This window comes from Fistularia commersonii, chromosome 18 (genome assembly GCF_037954325.1).
Source record: "Fistularia commersonii isolate RoL2024-O1a breed Wild chromosome 18, RoL_Fcom_v1.0, whole genome shotgun sequence".
NCBI lineage: Eukaryota > Metazoa > Chordata > Actinopteri > Syngnathiformes > Fistulariidae > Fistularia > Fistularia commersonii.
The window spans coordinates 16,509,594-16,530,140 of NC_141301.1; the positions used below are offsets into that span (position 1 = coordinate 16,509,594).

General features: G+C 58.6%; 2 protein-coding genes across 2 annotated transcripts in view; both read left to right on the plus strand.

Annotated features, from left to right (window-relative positions):
- Positions 1-762: 762 nt before the first annotated feature.
- On the plus strand, positions 763-3,226 carry txndc17 (thioredoxin domain containing 17). Its single transcript, XM_086164478.1, has 4 exons — positions 763-1,093; positions 2,495-2,576; positions 2,837-2,912; positions 2,992-3,226. Exons 1-4 carry the CDS (start codon positions 949-951, stop codon positions 3,058-3,060), a joined length of 372 nt encoding a protein of 123 aa, XP_086020604.1. The 5' UTR covers positions 763-948; the 3' UTR covers positions 3,061-3,226.
- Positions 3,227-3,640: 414 nt separating this feature from the next.
- nxn (nucleoredoxin) overlaps positions 3,641-20,547 on the plus strand; it is a 30,303-nt gene continuing 13,396 nt past the window's right edge. Inside the window, exon 1 of the mRNA XM_086164132.1 lies at positions 3,641-4,209. Coding sequence (XP_086020258.1) covers positions 3,841-4,209 — 369 coding nt within the window. The 5' untranslated portion in view covers positions 3,641-3,840. The remainder of the gene's footprint in view (positions 4,210-20,547) is intronic.

Below are 20,547 nucleotides of genomic sequence, written 5' to 3' on the forward strand. Positions count from 1 at the left end.
CTTCCCTGATTTTATTGTTAAGATAGAATTGGGGACTCATCAGCCATGTTATTCAAATTCAGATCATCATATAAGGACCGACAAACTGTAGCTGTAGCAACAGTTATACCTCCCAAAAGAGTCCTATGTTAGCTGACATTCTTCTCCACAAATGTTTTCTTTGCGGAAGCTTGAAAGGCTCTACTAGCGGGTTATAAATGGCATTTTTAAATGAAGAAAAATGATTGAGCGGCATCATGGCCTAATGATTTGTGATAGTGTAGCTAAAAAAGAACATGTGCTTACATCTGGTTTTTCAAGATTGAAGAATTAAAGTGAAAAGTGTCAAATATACAGTCTGAAAACGCGTTCCCCGTACACTAAAGTTATTATTTTGCTGTCCACATCCAAGCCGGGTCAATAGAAAACGAAACAAAACCAACCAAAACAAGCATTTTATTTACAACGAAATGTAAACAGGTGGCGCAGTGGCTGGCGCTGAACCTTTCAGTGTGCATAGTTTGCATTTGTATTCACATCTCATTGTTTTTGCAATAAAGTTAGCGACGGACGCGGCGCGACCACGTGATTTTCCTTCAAAAGGTCAAAACAATCGGTAGGGCGCGCAGATGGTACGGTCCAGGAAGTTGCGCAGTTGGTATCGCCCATCCGCAACTCACCCCCCTCTTGCCTACGGGTGCCGGGCGAGGACAAACTGTGCCGCATCGCTTTTCTCAAACGCCTTTCGCTCGGCGCCGCGTTAGATTGTGCGTGATGACGTGACGTTTTCATTTCCGTGTACTATTTCCTCACGCCGCCTCTCCTCTCTCCTCTCTCCTCTCTCCTCCCAAGGTCTCGGCGAGTTCCGCCCCTTTCAGCCTGACTGAAGTGCTCTCCCCGGCGCCGCACACCTGAGCCGCCATTAAAAGCGTCCGAAGCGCAGCCTTCAACTCCTGCCCGAGCACAACCATGGCCAAGTACGAGGAAGTCAACGTGCACGGATACGAGGAGCTCTGCAAGGCGGTGTCCGCCAGGGAGGGGAGATGCATCTTCGTGTACTTCTCCGGGGATAAAGACGCCGCGGGGAACAGCTGGTGTCCGGACTGCGTGAAAGGTAACGGCGTGGACCCTCGGCCCCGCCCTGAACACGCTCCCGTGTCGTCCGTGGGATGGGGGACTCTTAGGTAGACGTCTGCTGTGGTCGGTCCAACGGCACCGGGTCCGTTGTGTCGTTGTGCAGAACTTGGCCTGAATGTGGTTGTTGTATTTGTTGGCGTGTGTCGTTCGGGGACAAAGGTCAGTCTCCGGGGCCTAAACCGAAACCGTCTCCTCGCTGCTGGAGCAAGGCTTCTACTGAGTTCAGGATGGAAACTGGATTCCAACAGAGCTCATCAGAGCCCTGTGTGTTTGTGAGATCAAGACAAGAACTTGAGATACTCTCAGTTTACGCGGATGATTTGATCCTGGTTACAGAGTCGACTGAGAAGAGGATGCTTCCACACTTGAAAGGGACATTGAATCTTGCTCTGCAGCGTGAGAGGTCAGACTGCGGAGCTTTGCTCAGATGCTGACGGGGCTGGAGATCGGGATGATGGCCGGTCAACAACAGGCAACATCTTCCTTCTGAGTGGAGGAGCAACACCTCTTGCTGAGCCGGCTCAGCAGGAAACAAGCAACACTTGCACTTTCACAGCAGAAGCCGAAAACATCGTGCTCAGTCAAGCAGCTCAAGAAGGAATCCGGCTGAAACCTGTACTGTGTGATCTCTGAGTAGAGTCCACGTCCGCAGTGATCCTTGAAGATCACCAATCGCAAATGATCCTGTAAATCCCTCCAGGACCAAACACGTTGACATTCGCTGCCACTACATCCGTCAATGTGTGCAGAACGGACCAATAGAACTGCGATATTGTCCAACAAATGTCTTTACCAAGCCACTAGTTAGACAGAGATTTGAATATCTCAGGGAGAGATCGGACGTTTGTTTAAAATTGCTCGACCGGTGCACGAAGAACGCTGCCCGGTCTAAGCAATTTCTGAAAAGTGTGAACAAGAGTTCCAGTAAAAGCAATGTGACAGGAATTCTGTTTTTGAAAAAAAAAAAGTCTGTGAGGAAGAGTGCCCGAAAAGTGAAGTGTGAAACAAGTTTACAGGTTTTGTTGTTGAAGAACACCGCTCTTAAATATTATTTTCTCAGGACTTGGTGCTGCTGTAAAAGGAAGTAAGTGTCGTAAAAGGGCAGTGCTTTTACCAAGAGATGGCGCTGCTGCTCTATCATGGTCTGACTTCTACTTGTACGTGTCCAGTGAAGAACTAATGTTCTGCACCTTCATGACGCCTGCAGTAAAGTTTGTGTTTGAAAAACAATAGCGTGGACCCGAGACGATCTGGGCTGAGAGGAGGAACGTCTGCAACGGAAGACGGAGAACCTTCAGGCGCCAATGGATGACTTTATGGGACGTGGACGGGGTGGAGGTGTCACTGTTCTGCTGACCGTCTCTTTGTTCTTCACCAGCCGAGCCCGTCGTGAGAGGACAGATGCACCACCTTCCTGAGAACTCGGTCTTCATCTACTGCCAAGTGGGAGAGAGAGCCTAGTCAGTACCCCGTCCTCCCGTAGGCCGTCTGACGCCCCAGCTTTCGGGGCGCTTGTCCTCTTTAGCCATGGGTTTGTAATTTGGAGCTCCGCGCTCTGCATCTGCCGCCGCGTGCAGAGTCGCCAGGGAAATCTACGGCTTTGAGATCGGTAGAAGACATCACATTTTTGGTCATTTGTTCCGTTGTGAACTTTTTACCATCGAGGCCGGACCTCCGTGAGGCGGCGCCAGAAATGTAACCGTGTCTTTTCCTGCTTCAGCTGGAAGGATCCAAACAACGACTTTAAGAAGACGCTGAAGCTGAGCGGAGTCCCGACCTTAATGGAGTACAACACGGTACGGCGACGCAATCGGAGAAGATGCCGCAGAGGTCTTCTCTGCTCGCTGAGCCTAAGAGGGTGTTTCTCTGCTCTAGGACAAGAAGCTGGTGGAGAAGGACTGCTGCAAAGAAGACCTGGTGAGGATGGTGTTCAGCGAAGACTGAGATCCTCTGCTCGTCAGCAGGCCCTGGTCTGGCCTGGTCTGACCTGGTCTGGCTTGGCCTGGTCTGGCGTCATGGAGCCTTTGCACCTTGTCAGAGGTGCAAAGGCTTGAAGTTTGAAGTTTGAAGTTTGAAGTTCTGTCTTTCTGCAATAAAAGAAACATTTGAGCAGTTTCTATGGTTGTTTCTATGGTTACCGACGCTCGCAGAGCTGTTTGAGTCTCCGGAGTGGGTCGACATTTTCCCGGGCCCATTCGGTCCGGTTCCAGGCGCTCTTCAGAAGATCGGGTCCACCTTCACCCCCCCCCCCCCCCCCCTCCAGAGGACGGTCTACGACAGGCCTTCACATCCCATAATAAGAAATGATTCCAGCCCTGCAGTGAAAACGTGGCTGTAAGCGCTTCAATCCAGCGCCCTGGAGGTCCATCCTGGTCCGTCCATCCGGACCCGCACCGGACACGGGCGGGTTCGGCTCGGCACGCCCACGGGAGCTGTGGGCCGCAGACGCGGGGCGGGACCCGCGGGGGGAGGGGAGGAGATGGGGGGGGGGGCAGTTGAAGGTGTAGCTCTTGGCGGGGGGGGGTGGGGGGTGCCCCCGTTACCGCCGCCGCGGGCAGCGCCGTTCCGTTCCGTTCCGTTCCGGCGGAGCGCATTCCTGCAGAGCGGCGGACGCGCGGCGGCGGACGCACAGCCGTGACGCCGCGCCGAGCGCCGCAGACCGTGCGTGCGTGCGTGCGTGCGTGCGGGCGGGGGCGGGGGGCAGGAAGTGCGGGCTGTCGTCACATGTGCGGCGGCTCCGGCGGACGGGCTTCGCGTCGAGTGTTCGTGGACGCTGCTGCCGCGATGTCGGAGTTCCTGGTGGGTCTGCTCGGGGAGCGGCTCGTCAACGCGGAGGAAGCCGACGTGGACGTGCACGCGCTCGGCGCGCGGATCTCCCTGGTCGGGCTCTTCTTCGGCTGCAGCGTGAACGCGCCGTGCAAGCAGTTCCACGCCAGCCTGTGCGACTTCTACTCCCGCTTCAAGAAGACCTCGGAGCACAAAGACGGACTGGAAGTGGTCTTCATCTCGTCCGACCAGGACCAGAAGCACTGGCAGGACTTCGTGCGTGAGATGCCGTGGCCCGCGCTGCCCTTCAAGGAGCGACACAAGAAGGTAGGACGACCCGCCGCGCAGGTGTGCGGGGACCCCCCCCCCGTGGCCCCCGTGGCCCCCGTGGCCCCGTGGCCCCCGTGGCCCCGAGGCCGACCTCCGCGACTCCCCCGGCCGCGGCCCCAAACTCCCGGCGGCCCCCTGACTTCAGCCCGGACCGGCGGGGCTCCGTTCCACGCCGCTGTCTCCACGAGTGGAAGGACCTCCGCGCCTGGACTCGTCCGGCCAGGAGTGGAGGGCCTGCGGCCCGCCTGCCGCCCGCCGGCCGCCCGCCTGCGCTCCTCCGCGGGAGGGCCGGAGGAAAGAGGTCCTGTCCTTTGTTCCCGGGCAGAAGCCGGTCCAGAGGAGCCTCTGTGAGGGACCTGGAGCCGCTGAGGTTCTGGTGTCCGGACGGCGAGACCCTCTGCCCCCCTTTCTGGTCCCGTGTGTCCCCGTCCAGTCTCGGTGTGAAGCACAGCGGGTGTGTTTGGGTGAAGGCCTCGGTGTGTCTGGGGGGGCGGAAGGTCCCGGGTACCTTCTGCTGCTCTGTGAGATGCTGCACGTTCTTGCGAGACACAAAGTATGGCAAACACATCTGTAAGTGCACGTCTGCTGGAGGCACGGCGGCGCTCCGGGCCGCTGCCCCTCCGCCGCCGCCGCCGCCCCTCGTCCTCTTGCTTTTGTTGAACGTCGATCGGAATGCAGACGGGGCCGGAGGTTCTGCCGGGGTGTCCGCCGTGGCTCCGCAAGAGGTCTTGGAGATCCCCGGAGGGCGGAGCGGGCCCGCCGCCGTCCCCCGGACCCCCGCCGCCCAATGTATCCGCGGAAAGCGTCGGCGGGCCGGGCCCTCGACCACGCCGCCGTCCGGCTCCCGAGGAAGAAGCCGGGAGGCCTGGAGCTCCACCGCTGGAGGACACATTCCTCCTCTCCCACCAGCTGGTCTTTATCCAACATCCGTCCTGCTCGCACGGTTAATGCAGCGGGGAAATTCAGGCTTCAGGGTGGAAGCGGTGGCTCATCCATGTGACGGCCGTGGAGCGCCGAGAGCATGGAGAGCATGGAGAGCATGGAGAACATGGAGAACATGCAGAGCACGGAGAAAGGCACCGAGGCCACGGTTACTCTGCAGTTTATTTACGCTTTGTGTCCATAAATCCTGGCTGAAGTCTCAACAACAGAGGCGCTGTTTGTATGTCCTCCCTCACATGGTAACTGTGTGTGTGTGTGTGTGTGTGTGTGTTAGCGTGCGGCGCAGGCTGCTGTCCTGCTGATGCTGCCTTACATGGCCTCCGTGAGCGCGACATGTCAGGAGATCCCAGTGAGATCTGGACCTCCAGACCAGGAGGACCACGTGCCTTTCATCAGCGTGTCAGGGATGAAACCAGAAGCGGCTGTTTCATCTGCAGGTGGTTCTCCTCGTGGTTGCTGCTTGACCCGCTCTCTCAGGCCTGGCCAGAGATCTCCTCCTGTGATCACGCACGCCTCCTGGCTAATAACCCCAAACCCTCCTGGACTGCAGAACATCTGTCGCCGAGAGCAGGAGGGTTCAGAGGATCCAGATCAGACCTCCTCCTCCTCCTCCTCCTCCTCGCAGGCTGAGCCGCTCTTATTACTGTCCAGCAAACATCTCTGACCTCAGAAGGAAACCGCAATGACTTCCTTTAAACACAGACCTCCAACCGACCCGGCCGCTGAAGGTACGAACGCTACGGCGAGGTCGTCTGAAGCCGACCTCGGTCAGGGAGGGCCGAGAGCAGATTATTGTCACGAAGGCCGCGGACCGGGATTAGATGTTTAAAGTGCTGTAATCCGGGTCGGATCAGGGCGGCGGGGCTGATGGAGTGAGAGCTCTGAGAGCTCTGAGGACGTGGACTCTGGAAAGAGACGGAATGGCGGAGGTCCTTCTCCTTCATGTCTCCTATGAGCTCCTCTCCATTGATTTGTGAGAGGAGGAGTTTGTAAAAGATGATGGCAGATGAAGGATTCGTCTGCAGCCTTCGTCTTCCAAAGTGGCCGCGGCCGAGTTGATGCTGCGAGCGTGATTAAATCATATAATATAATCAGACGCTTCAGCTGCCAGTCTTCTCCATCTCCCTGTCATCACCACACTGTCATGGCGGTGTGTGTGTGTGTGTGCGTGCATGTGTGTGTGTGTGCGTGCATGTGTGTGTGTGTGTGCGTGCAGTGTTTCTCCTCTGTGCTGGTCTCCGCCCTCCAGCCCCGGGGCTTCCTGCCATCCAGGGCGGTCTTTGGCCTTTGTTTATCTGCAGAGTGAACATCCTTCCTCTGCGACGCCTCACTTCCCCCCCATTAGCGCCGGCCATCATGGAAGGGGGGGGTGATGTTGTTGTCCCTGACATGCAGGAGACCTGCCTGCTCCAGAACATCTCTGCTGGAGATGATTGGACGGCAGTGTATTCAAAGCATGAAGCAGTTTCCCTTGGCCGACGCCCCCCGGCGTGGCGTGTCTGCGCTGCAGCTCCTTGTGCGTCTGCACAAAGAGCGCTTGCATGGCGGCGAGCAGCGCACGGGAGCCCCCCCGCAGCCTGAGCGAGCCGAGCTCGGCGTGTCGGCTCGGTCCAACCGGACCTCCGCTCTCCGCCGGGACTCGGCGAGGCCGGAGTTGACGGAGTGACTCCTCAGCTGAAGGGGACGTGAGGGAGGTTTAGGTTTCCACGGCGCGCCACAGAAGATCCGGCCTGCAGGGTCCACCTCTGTAGACGGCGCCCGTCTTACAAAGCCCTCTAAGCCGGGCTGCCGGTAGGTCCCTGAGCGAGCGCGCTCCCGTGCGGCTCCGTGCACGGCAGCGTCCGGTACCTCCTTCAAAACCACCGCGAGATGTTTGGCCCGTGGAGGCGGCTCGTCCGAGGCGCAGGTGCGCCGTCTCCGTCGGCGTCTCTCCGACCTCGACCGTCGTCCCGGTCGCGCGGTCGTATATCTGGACCGTCTCCCGGGTGTAAGGATCCCCACCAGAGCCGTCATCAAACATGACGGGCGGCGCCGGCGGTGCCCCCTGACCTCTCGCAGGGTCTCAGCCTTCCAGGATCCTCGATCCGGAGCGTTCTATTGAGGTCTGGCGACGGCGCGGCTCCTCCGGAAGAATCCCTCCAGCCCCTTGAATCGTTTTCAGTGTGTTCCTCTGGCTCGCCGCGGCGGCAGAAACATTTCTTCTGCCGTGGGATTGAAACCGGCGCCGCCCCCGCAGAGCTGAGCGCGGACGCGGCCTGGCCGAGGCCGAACCCACGGCCGGGAGTTTGCTTGTTCTTTCTTGCTTGGACACGTTCTCACACACACCGGGCTCCTCCTGCACGCGTGGAGCTCATTTTAATGGCTTCCTGTTTTGATTATTAACCTCCAGGACCAGGATGGTCTGCAGACACCGATGTGTGGCGAGATCGCAGCAGCACGGAATACCTCATTTGACAAACACACAATATGCTAATCCGTGTGTGTGTGTGTGTTTGCGTGTGCGTGTGCATGCATGCAGCTCCATCCCAGATGACTTTTGGAATACATTTGTGGGATGATGCTGAAGGTCGGTGTCTGCAGGCTGATCTGGAAAGCAGAACGTGCTGGCGAGGCGTCCGCCAGCCGCACGTTGGCTTCTTGTTAGTGAAGGTCTGGTGGCAGAGAAACGTGGTCGCCGTGACGGCGTCTCTGACAAAGTTTTCCCGGGTCTCTTGTTGTTTCTGAGCAGAGTCAGTTGAGCGGCGCCGCGGGTCTGACCCGGGTCTGGGCTTGGAGCCGAGGAACCACATGCAGCGGCAGCCGGTCTGCAAAGGAGGTCGATGCGGCCGGAGGCGGTCGCAGGCCGTCTGCGCGAGAGCGATGTACGTCGAATGCCCGAGAGCGAGGAGGGAGCGTCGGGTTTCCGGCGTCCCGTTCTTTGGCGGCCGGTTCGCCCGGCGCCGTGACAAAGAGCTGCAGTTTGAAAGGCCCGGCCGTGTGATGTTCCATTCAAGGAGGGTTTTCAACAAGAAAAGCCTGGTGGGCCGTTCAGAGCGCCGACCCCCCGCCGAGTCCCGGCTCCGCTCGGCGCCGGGGGCTAATCGTCGTTTTGATCGGCCTTCTTTCCACCCGATGCGTTTGCACGCAGCGCCGCTTCCGCAGCCATGTTGAATCAAAGGCTTTATCAGCTTAAGCCTGCGGTAAGCGGCGCGAGGGGTCTGGTCTCTCCTCTGAGGCGCCACAGAGCGGCCCTCCGACACCGGGGTCCCGACAATTAGGGCCGGCGGGGCCTCAAAAGGGGGCCTCCGGAGCCCAGAGCGTCCGGGCCGGCGGGCCTGGAAACTCACGATGGCCAGTGGAGCCGTGAGAGCAGAAGAAGGAGCTCCTCTTCTGCCGAGGGAGATGCATCACGGCCCGGGCTCTGCTCCAGAACCACCGCGAGGGACGAGAATGAAGAGCCGTCTGTAACGGACCAAACCCTTATGACGCATCTAAACCCGGTCAAGGAGCTGCTCCCAGGGTGGCGCAGCAGGTCATGGAAGCACTGATTCACCAGAGACTCGCCAGAACCCTCGGCAGACGCCTCTTCAAGAGAACCCCACCGAGGACCATGGAGCCAGGAAATCTGAGTAGATAAAGGACTTCCAGAACCTAAACACACCAAAGCACCATCACATTGACTGGAGAAGGTCTGCACTCTCATTGGACGTCCCCGGCTGGAGGCGGGACGTGGGAGGCGTCCGACCGCTCGCCGACCGGCGACCCTGATTCCTGTGGGCGTCTGCACCGGGACCCGGTCCTCGTCTGACTCGTGACGACCCTTTTTCCGGACGCCAAGGAGAAGGTCTCGCTTTGGTTTTAATAGACGTTTTCCCTCGTCTGCTTTTTACGACGGCCGGACTCCTTCTCTGGAGGACGCGGTGTGTGTTGGGCCAGTGCGTCTGCGTGGGTACGGCGTGATGTCAGCGGACACCCGGACAGAATAGTTGCCCCCCCCTGAACGTCCCTCACCGCCTGCTCATTTGACAGCGCTGCCGGTTGTGGTAGCAGCAGGTGCAGCTCCTCCTCGGAGGCCCGGAGGCCAGAGCCGCCGCCGCCGCCGCCACCGCCGCTTGTTCTGTATCTGGAGGAAGCCGAAGGCCTCCTAACAGTGGAGGAAGTCGAAGTCCAAGCAGGAAGGAGGGGGAGGTGCCCAAGTGTGCGGTGATTGTGAAGGCTCCAGAGGCGAAGGGGAACCCCAAGATCTGCAGCTCCGCTCGGCCCGGGGAGCCATGGACCCGAGTGAGGACCTCGCTTGACTTTCCCGGCGCTTCCTCGTGGCGTCCGCACGCCAACAGCGATGGCGTGCGGGCGCCTGCGGGATCCGGGGACAGAAATGTGAGCTGCGATGTTCTCCGGCTCAGAGGGAGGCCCTGCAGAAGGTCCGGGAATGTAGAGAATTGTTTCGAGAACCCGGGTGCCGTGTTCTGGTATAACCGTGGAGCCTCGCCGGAGACCGACCTTCACCTCCGCTCAGAGGCTGAGGTCGGGTCTTCAACGACGGGGCCCGACCCTGCAGAACAGCACGCCGCGAATGAAGGCGGGCTGGACGGTGAATGGAAACCAGCAGAGTCCTCCTCGACCCCGTCCCCGGAAAGCCTGAGCGCAGCCAAGTCAAACATCTGGCCGGGCCTCAAAGCTGCAGCGGTCCTGGAAGAACGTGCACGGAGATAACAGATTGCATGTCTTCTGCAGCCTGTTCCTTGACAGCTGTGAGGAGCTGCTTTGGCACACACACACACACACACACACACACACACACACAAGAATATTAGCTAATAGCACGCAGGAACTCCTTGAGTTCAATGACCGTGTTGGTCTGGGTCTCCTGAGCGTGGAGGACCAGGGCCGCCTCCTTCTGGCTGGTCACCAAGTAGCCTCCATGGCCCCCCGGCCCCCGCAGACCCAGATAGCTCACTCTGTCCTTAAACCATCCTGTGATTCCCTCCTCCTCCTCCTCCTCCAGTGCCCGGTGTCACAGAGGAGTGAGACCACCCCTCCCCCGTCCTTTAAAAAAAGAAAAATGGGAAATACCGATGAACAGAAGGAAGGAAATGAGGTGTTTGCAGCCCTCAGTGCCCCTCCCCCCGCACACACACACACACACACACACACAGAGCTCTGGAACATCTGTATGTGAACGGTGGTCCCACTCTGAGCTCTGCCTGGGGGAAATCTGCAAGCCTTATTTGGGAGGCTGTCAACGATTAGTGCAGTTTGCGATGCTGGCGCCGGTGGAGATGCTGATTTTCGATCCCAGAGACAACATGGAGGCGGCGGCGCCGTCCCGGCCGCTTACTCAACACCTCGGGCTGCAGCTGCTCGGACGCTGAAAGGGGTTCAAAGAATGCGGAGGCTCCGAGGCCGCCGCCTCCTTTCGGCTCCTCCTCCGGGAAGCCGTCGCGGCTCCGCGGGGCTCGGACGCCATTTTGTAGCGGCGTTCGAGCCTTCGGTGTCGGCGGACCTGGGAAGATGTACGAGCGGCCCGGGGGGGTCGGACTGGTGTTTTTCCAGACCCGCCCCTGGGTCAGGTTTCCTTCCTTCTACATCTGTGTGAAGAAACTGTCTGAGGAGCAGATAAGAGACGTTGTTGAGCAGCAGATGGATCAGAAACCCTTTGCGGGGGGGCGGGGCGGGGGGGGGAGGGGGGGGCTGCCGCATGGAAACCGGTCCGGCCCCGGCGGGGGGGTGGGGGGGATCCAAAAAGGGATCTCGATGCTGTGACGTCAACTTTTTCCAGAGCGACCTCGGCTCCTCGTCGGTGCTTCCTGCCGGGGCTCCTCGGGTGCCCGGGTGCGGATCTGCCCCGACCCCCAAGACCCCCAAGACCCCCCGACCCCCAAGACCCCCAAGACCCCCAAGACCCCCGCCCTCACAGCCAACACACCCCAGGACAGAGACGTGCACGTCTTCATCCCAAATCAGCCCCTTAACGCCCCCCTCCTCCCGGATAAGTGCGTTTCCAGACTTTCTGGGATTTGTGCTCTCGGCAGCATCTTCTCAGCTCTTTCACAGATGCGCAGCACTTTGTCATCTCGGCCGCACGGACGGCACCGCTCCAGCAGCCCGTCCCGGGCCCCGCCGGCCAATCGCAGGCCCCGCCGGCCAATCACAGGCCCCGCCGGCCAATCGCAGGCCCCGCCGGCCAATCGCAGGCCCCGCCGGCCAATCCCAGGCCCTGCCGGCCAATCGCAGGCCCCGCCGGGGGCAACGACTCTGCTGCCACAGGTCTGGTTTGTGCTCCACATGCTCATCCAGGCACCATCTTGAGAAGTTCTGCATCTCACACAACTCAACCTTTTAAACATTCCAGCTGTAATGGCAGATAGGTGTGTGTGTGTGTGTGTGTGTGTGTGTGTGTGTGTGTGTGTGTGTGTGTGTGTGTGTGCTTGGATGGCCCTCCTCCTGTCCTCTCTCTCAGGCTCCAACAAAAGCCCCCTGATTGGCCCCTGGTAATCCTCTCCACCCCTCCTTCTACCCCCCTTCCTCTTCCTCCCCTCTGTGTTGTCAACTTTAAACAATCGCCCCGACAGCTGCTGCACATTTAGATGTTTGTAGAAGTATCAAAGCTGTGCAGATGGAGGTTGGATCATCTGCTTCGGATGAGGAGCAGGAACATGTGCGGTGCATTTATGAATCGGGATCTTTGCTTCCATGGCGACGGGAGCGGCGACGCTCCTCCAGCGAGCTGGTACCTGCCCGAGGCCGATGCTTCTGCGAAGTTCTTCTCAGGCGGCTGCTCTCCAGGAGATGCTGCCATTCCAGCGACGTCTTTGCCATGAAACTGGCGCAGGTGTCTTCATTGGCCAGATGCCCTCCTGACCCGGAGGTCTTCTGGTGTGGATGTTAAAGTCCGTGGTGCTTTCAGACGTCCTCCCGTCCTGCGCAGGAGGGGGTGGACCGTCCTACCTTCTCGCCGGTAACGCTTCCGGCCGGAGTCGCGTGACGCGACCTTCTGATGTTCTGCAGGAGGTGCGGGAGCGTCGCCGAGCTCTTCTGGCGGCGCGTTCACCAACCGTGAAGGGCTGTCACGCAAGTCCTCGCCGAGGCTTTCTGTCTGACCTCCGACCCCGGCCTTCACAATTCGAGATGACGCTGGAGTTGAAGGGGCGTGCAGAGGAGCCGCAAAGCAAGCCTCGCCGAGGAGACCCACTTCAGAAGAAGAATTAGAGCATGCTGACGCGGCGCCCGGGCCGGAGACTCGGAGGCCTGGAGGCTTGGAGGACCGACTTGGCCCGGCCTGGTCTCCAGGATGGACCTGCTCGGTGGGCCAGGAGGCTCGTCTTCGGCTCCGCCCGTGCCCTCCAAACATCAGGACCTCCTCTGTGGACCTCCGCTGACCTCAGCCAACCTTGGTGCCATGTTGGACTTCAGGATCGGTCATGGTATTCTCTGGGCTGTGAGAAGTCTGGGTTCCTCCTCGGCTCGGGCGGAGGCCCAGAGCAGAAGGGCTGAGGCGGAGCGAGGCTGAGGAGCTTCCTCTCCTCGAAGACGTTCTTTCCGGTCGGTTGGAACATCTGAGAGTCCAGGCGAGCGGCATTAGATCGTTCTAATCTAATCTTATCTGCGCCGTCTTCGGCATCCAGGGATGATTTTAGCATCACAAGGTTTATGAAAAGCCTCTCCTGTCCTGCAGGTATAATTGGCCCAAAGAATAGGCGCTTTGAGCAGGACGTCCTCCTTGTTCCTTCAGCTGATCCAGGTCTAATGCAAAGCAGCGCCGCAGCAATTAAGCAGCCGCTCGGAATTAATCCAATAAAACTACAGATTTTCTTCTCTTGACGTTGGCCTCCGAGAGGAACGAGACGCTCGGCTTCCGCAGGCCCTTCAGCCAGGAGATCCGGGCCACGGCTCCTTCTCAGGAGCTTTGCCCAAGTGTGATGTTCCACACGTCTTCTCCAGTGAAGTCGGAGTGGATTCCCGGCTCCAGACCTTCTCTCCGGTCCCGACCCTCGTTGGACCACAGGTTGGACGCCGGCTGTGCCGTCAGATGTCGTCACAGTGAACGTACCAATCACACGCTAACGGAGCAGGAGGTCTTCTGGCCCCGGGTTCGATTGTCAAGGGAGCTCTCATTGGACGACAGGCTTCTCAAGTGTTAGAAATCACTCACGTAAAAGGTTGATGGACGTCGTGAGAGAGGATGGGAAGGTAGTTGGTGTGAGAGGAGGATCTAGAGAACAGGGTGAGGTGGAGAAGGTGGATTCACTGTGGAGACCCTGAAGGGAAAAGCCCAAAGGAAGAGGAGGAGAAGTAATCACTCGTATCTCCAGGGATGCACCCAAAGATGGTTTCTACCCTGTGGAGGTGTCCAGAGAAGGTGTTGTACGACCATCTTTTGCTCATTAGTTTTAAAGGTCTCGGAGGGGTGGACTGGCCGAGAGGTGTTTCCCATCGTGGCCTCCTGGTCCAGGGTGAATCCCTGGAGGCCGGCCCTTGTGATGGATGAAGATCGGGTGTTTGTGAGCTCATTGGGGAAGGGTTTTGGGGTTGGAGGTCCGCGGGGTCGTCACAGGGAAGCATGTTGGCTCAAAACAGAAGTTTGATCGGGAGCGAGCGCTCCGGCCTGGACCACCCTCACGGATCTGAGGGGCTTCACAGGAGAATATCGTGTTCCCTAGCAGAAGGTCCGCCGCTGAGCAGAGGAGACGACGTCACAGAGATGCTACCAAGGGCTCCATGTAGGAGATACCAACCCTTGGTTCCTCCACCCTGCACGGAGTCCTCTGTTCACCTCAGCCAGTGAAGCCGCTCCTCCGTGAAGCTGCCGGTGAACCTTCTCAGACCAGTTGCTTTAGTCGGCATCAGCAGTACTTCTCTGGTCTTTGTCCTGTTGGAGACGGGCCACTCTGCCTGAAGACCACGTTACATCTGCCTTTTTGCTAACGTTGGTCTGCGTTAGCTTCGAAGCTGCATGGCGTCGCACCGGGGAACGTATCGAAGAACGTACCTTCATGTTAAAGGTTCTCCCAAGTACTGCTCAGAAAGACTGCGGTACTTAGTGGTAAATACGTGTCCAGATACTGGTGTGTATTTGAGAAGAAGGAGGCCAAAGACCGACCCCAGCTCCTCTTCTTCTGCCTCCTTCCACCGAGGGAGATACTTCTGTTAAACCACAGAGCCTCGGAACTCCTCACATTTTATCTTGGACTTTTAATTACGCCGGATGACCTTCATCAAGAGCATTTTGTGGGCTTGAAGCTCAAAACTGTCCTCTGACACCAGCGGGGGGGCAGATCTGCCTCGGCTCCGCCACACATTAGTCACGGATGTTGCAAAATCCTGCCAAAGTCCCTTAATGTGTGTTTACTGCGTTTACTGTTCCTCTAAAGGCCCTGAGGAACATCTCATCCGTCTTGTCTTCACCGCGGGACGGGAGGTATTTATTGCATCCAGCAGAGCGTCCATAGAGGCGGGCGGCGTCCTCCTCCAGCTCCAGGCTCGGCTGTGTGGATGAAGGTCTCTCTCTAATTACAAATAGTATTTGGAGCCCGTGTTTACATTTCAAAGCTCTCAGATCAGATATTGTTCTTCTTGTTGTTTCTTCTCCTTGGAAACCTCTGTTCTCCATTCAAGCAGCACATCTTCGTCAGAACCGGGTCCGCCCGGGGTTTTCGGACCCCTTTGGTCCGAAAACCAGCGCAGCAAAAACGAGTGATTCATTTTGTGGGCTGGAGTGTCGGGTTCCAGAGACAGTCGCTGAGGCCTCGTCCTGCAGCGCCGTGGTGACCTTCACGCGCCCTGCAGATGTTTCGACCAAAGCTCTAAACACAACGTTCTTTCTTTGAGTGGATCTGCTTCGCTCTTCTCCACCCTTGAAGGCTGGAGGCACCGAGTCCTCGGCTGCCACTTTGGTTCGCTGTCTTCACTGCAGAGGCCGAGGTCTTCAGCTCTCCAACTCACAGGCCATCCATCCGGTGGAGCTCATCCACACACACACACACACACACACACACACACATCCAGAGGGCTCAGCATCTGGGATGAGGTCACCCTCTGAGATCCACCACAGCAGAAGAGACGAAAACCACCGTCTGCCTTCTGGAGCTCCTCTTCCAGACACTATTTATTATTCTGTCCGGTGGGCAGGTGACCTCCTCCGGCACCTCCCTCAGATACCTTCTAACTTTCACCCACGAAGACGCCGCCGAGGAGTTTCTAAGCTCCTTTCCGGCTGCGAGGCCGGAGGCTCCGTGGTGGACCTTCTCAGCACATCTGCTTGGTGGGCGTTCACGTGCTGAGCCGCTCAGATCTCATTGCAGCAGCAGCAGTAAAGGAAGTCCTGCTGGTTTTCTGTTGTTTTGTTTTGTACGGTGAACATCAGCAGCATCTCCTCTGAGCCTCGCTCGTCCGAGGAGCGCGAGGAGCCTCCACCGAACCTTCGAGACCTTCGGTCGCAGAGAGATGAACCTTGACGTGCAGATGAATGGATGGACACGTCCTCCGGGCACGTCTCCGTCTTCCTCCTCAGACGTGAGCTCGGGCCTCCCGTGAGCTCTTCGGTCGCAGGCGGTCGTTTGCGGCGCCAGATTCTGCGGCGCTCGGCGTCCTGCAGAGCCGAGGATCTTCTGGCCGGTCCAGGGCGAGTGCGAGAGCTCTTTCCAGTTCCGTCCGAAGAGCGACGTAGATGAAAGCTGACGTCGCAGGTCGCGTCCCGGGGCTGCGACCAGAAGGCCCGGGACGCCCGCGGCGGGTGTGGCGGACGGTCGTCTCGGACCGGCGTCCGGCAGGATGAGCGCGTCCTGGAGGTTCTCTGTCCGAGGGGAGCCGGCCCGGATCTGAAGGCTCGACGAATCCCGTTAGCGCGGAACAGCATTTCATCCGATCCGCTCTCGGTCCGCGGCGGGTCTCCGGACCCCGAGGTTCGTCTTCCTGTCAGCCGGGACGCGGCGTCTGAACCATGTGGTGAATCTGATGCCGCTGCCGGAGAACCCAGAAGAAACTCTGATGAAGACGCTTCTATTTTCAGTCTGTCTTCCATCTCTCTCTCTCGTTCTTCAGTTTCACCCTAAAAGGAGATAGACGCTGCCTCCTGGAGTGTTTTCTCCAGGCTGTTTTCAGACAACCAGTCAGTGAAAAATCACATTTGGGAGCAGAAAATGCTTCCAAATCCAATTTTCCACGTTGAAACGAAGCCGGTCGGACAAAAGCTCTGAGCGCCGCCTCCTCACGCTCCATTTATATTGAAAAAAAAGGAAACCTTTGAATCCAGTGCTTGTGCACTTTCTCACCCCGTCCCATTCCCCTCCCCCAGCAGCTCAACGCCCAGCCTCTGCAGCCCTCCGCTCGCCAACGCCTGCTCACTGAGGCCCGCAGAGGTCTGCGGAGGTGCTCAGGTCTGCAGAGGTCTGCGGAGGTCTAGAGAGGTTCTGAGGTCTGCAGAGGTCTGGAGAGGCTTGGAGAGGTGCTGAGGCCTCCACAAGTTTTCTTTCTCCAGGCTCCAGGCCTCAGGGCTCACAGATCCAAAAGATATCAGCTGTGGAGCCGAAGACCTCACAGCATCTGTAGAACAGTGTCCCGTCCAGGTCCTGGTCCCGGGCTCTGAAAGCCACCACCATGTCCAGGGAGTCTTAATGGAGCCTTTGTGTGGGTCCAGCGGGCCGACCAGGGAGGGCGTAGAGTAACATGTGGATGAAGGTCTGGAGCTGCCGGGAGGAGCGGCTCAGATCTGGAGGCAGATTGCAGGGACCTGGAATGAAGGAATGAATGAATGATCTTTAAATCTCCAGAGGAGGTCAAATTGCAGCGCTAATTGGTCGCTACTTGTGCCTCTTAGCGGACGCCGCCTCCGCCTCCGCCCACCTCCTTCCTTCTTAATGCCGGCTTTGACCTCCAGAGCCGGTGCTCCGGCCCGAGGGCGGCGGAGCTGCGGGAGCCCGTGCGGGCGCGCGTGCGGGCGGGGCTCCGCTCGGACGTCGGTAGCAGCTGCTTTTGTGAGGAAGCCTCAGAACACAAGGCCTTTTGTGTCTCCGTCTGCGAGGGCTATTTCTGAATCGGCGGAAACCTCGGCTCGTCGCGGCCGGAGGGCGACGCTCGGCCCCGTGGCTCCTCCTTGTCGGCACCTACAGAGGAGCGAGGTGACGTTCTCCTCAGGTCCGTTATTGACCGGACCCGGATCGTCGCTTTTTCCTGCGTCTGGAGCTTCGTGGAAAAGCACTTGAGGTCTTTTCTTCCACAATCTGGTCCGCTGTGTTTGCTGACCGCCGTTTGCGGTGTTCCATGACTCATTAATGGGAGGATTAGGAGTTTAATGTCACTTGGCCGGCATCTTCTGAAAGTGCCGGCCTCTCTGTCCTCTGCCTGCTTCTTCTGGTTCCTCTGCTGTTGACTTGGTGGAAAAAGCAAAGCTCTCTTGTCTCTCTCGCGTTCCACGACCAGCGCGGGACGATCGGGGTTTTCACGCGAGCTCGGGTCCAGATCCGAGCTGGTAGATCCGGACCCGGGTCCAAAGCAACAGGTTTCCTTCGGGCGGACGAACGTTCCTTCGGACTCCATCAAAACATCCGAGAGGTTCTGGCTCGCCCGGGAGTCACTCACACTCCAGGTCCGGCCGCCGCTTTGTAGCCGCGGCAGATCCGAGCAGGTTTCTGGCGGTGGATCCCAGAGGTGGATCCCAGAGGTGGATCCCAGAGGTGGATCCCAGAGTGCTGCTGAAGGCAACGGATTCGATGCCGGAGTTTGATGGGTGAAGAACCATCAGGTCCTCTGCGATGTTGTCCGAAGATATCGTTGACGAAGGAACGGGACCACTGGGGTCGCAATTATTTGGCCGTAGGCTGCTTACGGCTCAAAAGTCCTTCTAGTATCTGAAGGTGCGTCATGTGGAACTTGGGATCAGCCATCAATTTGAGTCCCCAAAGGGGCGATGGCCCGGATGTGAGGTTTCCGTGTTCCGGCTGTGGGACGCTGGCCGAAGACTCCCAAAGGAAGCTCCTCTTCTCCTAAACCTCTGTAATGGCTGGCCAGGCGGGTGCTCAGGCCTCGGCTGCTCCTCCCAGAAGGTCCTGCTCGCGGTGTGGCCGAGTCATCGCCTCGCCGCCTCGGGAGGTGCCTTCATGGTTCCAGCCGCGGGCGGTCGGGTGACCCCGAAGGCAACGCTCCAGACTGAGGAAGGTTCCGGGCCGCTGGTGCCATGGCAACGGGCGCAAATTAGATTTGACTCGTCCACAAACAGACCGTCAAATACATTTATAATAGATCAATTGCATTTATAATAGATCAAATAAGTCTGAAATAGCTCGCATTCATCTATAATAAATCCAATAAATCAATTAGTTTGGATGGGATCCCATTAAAGTGTCTGATAATGTAATCTAGCGTCTCCGCTGAGCATCACCCGGGCCTTCAATGTGGACGGCTCCTCCTGACAACGTCCTTCAAGCAGGGCGGCGGTCCGGAGACTCGATCCGGAGACTCGATCCGGAGACTCGATCCGGAGACTCGATCCGGAGACTCGATCCGGAGACTCGGTCCGGAGACTCGATCCGGAGACTCGATCCGGAGACTCGATCCGGAGACTCGATCCGGAGACTCGATCTGGAGACTCGGTCCGGAGCCTTGGTTCAAGCTGTCGGTCAGAAGCCAGGCGGCGGCCAACCTTTTCTGGCCTGAAGGTCTCGGGAGGCTCACCTGCTGCTCGTGTTCTACATGGAAGCTTCTAGATAAGAACCTGCCCCCCCCCCCCCCCACACACACACACACACACACACACACACACCACCTTCTGTCTGCTGGGCCTCCTGAGCCTCAGCGGGTGTGAGAAGGTCGAACCCCTCAGGTCTCGGGGCGAGGAGGTGATAAGAGCAGAGCTTATCTGCCGTGGCTTTCAGAAGGCGTGTCCTCCAAGGTGGAAGGCGGCGTCTGACGGAGCCGGGCCTCCTGGGCGACCTCGGGGCAGGGAAGTTGTTCTGGACTTGAACCTTGATCCCCGGCTTCCCCTCCGGGTCGGCCCTTCTCCGGGGACGGACTCCTCGTCGCTACTGCAAGCGTGGAAGTCTTCTGGGCCGGGACTCGGCCCCGGAGACCGGGTTGGGCGGCGGTTCGTCGCCGTTAAAGCGAGTGGTTCCGACCCGCCGCTCCGGCGCCGGCCCAAAATGTGGAGCGACCTACTTTTGCATCCCGAAGCAGATTTACGGCCCGGCTCCTGGGGTTCCTCTCCAACAGACTGCTCCTCTGCAGAGGGCGCAGGGTGCAACCATCCATCTCAGACCTGGATTTACTGCTGCCGAGGAAGGTCTTTATGGTCCTGCGGCTCATTTCAACGCCTCCACTACAAATGTTTGCTCTGAAAATACTATAAATAGTATTTGGCCGCGTTCTCCAGTGAACCGAGGCTCCGCTTAGTGGAAGCCGCCATCACCTGTTCCTCGCTCTTCATCCGCAGCGGCCCTCAAATGGTGCATGTTGGGGTTCAAGCGCGGCCAATGGGCCAGAACCCGCTGCGATCCAGAGGAGATAAACTTCGCCTCTGGTGGTCGGGCCTCTCCTCGCCGTGCGGCGGCAGGGACGCCACGGCATGCCGGCTGTTTCCACAGAGGCGTGTCAACGTGGGAACGACCCGGGAGTTCTGGCGGCGTGAAGCTCAGGGGCCCCGTCGACCCCAGGGGTTCCAGCGGGTGCCCAGTAGATGTCCTGTAGATGTCCTGTAGATGTCCAGTAGATGTCCAGTAGATGTCCTGTAGATGTCTTCCTGGCCTCCGTCACACGTGAGCTCTCGTGTGTCAGCCATTCATTGTTTGGAACAAGGATAGATGTTTCTTCTGAGGTCCAGAGGGTTGCTCCTCAGCAGAGCACCAGACCCTTCCGGCGTGGCCTGGGTTCTTCAGGCAGAGGTCTTCTGAGGTGGTTCCGGGGTTCCGGTCTGAGCAAAAGGTTGCATTTTGTCTGCTGCGGCGCTCCAGAGCTCCGGAGCTCCTCGGCTCTCCGGCTCCGCGGACCAGCGGCGTCCATGGAGGGCTTTCTAAGGGCAGTGTTGGAGGGAGGCATCTTCACGGAGATCCTCCGGGTCCTGTGGACATCTTCCATTCTCTCTCTGCTTGGGCTTTTTCTTGAAATCCCCGTCTCCAAGGCGTCTTGGAGTGACTCTGCAGGGACGGACGGACCGCCGGGCCGCTGAGCCCAGGAGCTCCGGAGCCCCGGGGCTCAGCGGCCCGGCAGTCGTGGCTTTTAAAGAGCGTAAGAGGAGAGCGGGAGACAAATTCGTGGGTGGATCAGAACAGGATCTGGCTTTGGAGGCGCCCTCAGGAGACAGTAGCCATTGTTCAGGCCCGACCGGGACGCTTCCCAGTGAAGGTGTGGGCTGCGGAGATATGAGGGACATTTGAGACGTGAGGGTAGACGGCCATAAATAGCTCTCCGGAGCGGGGGTTCTCCAGA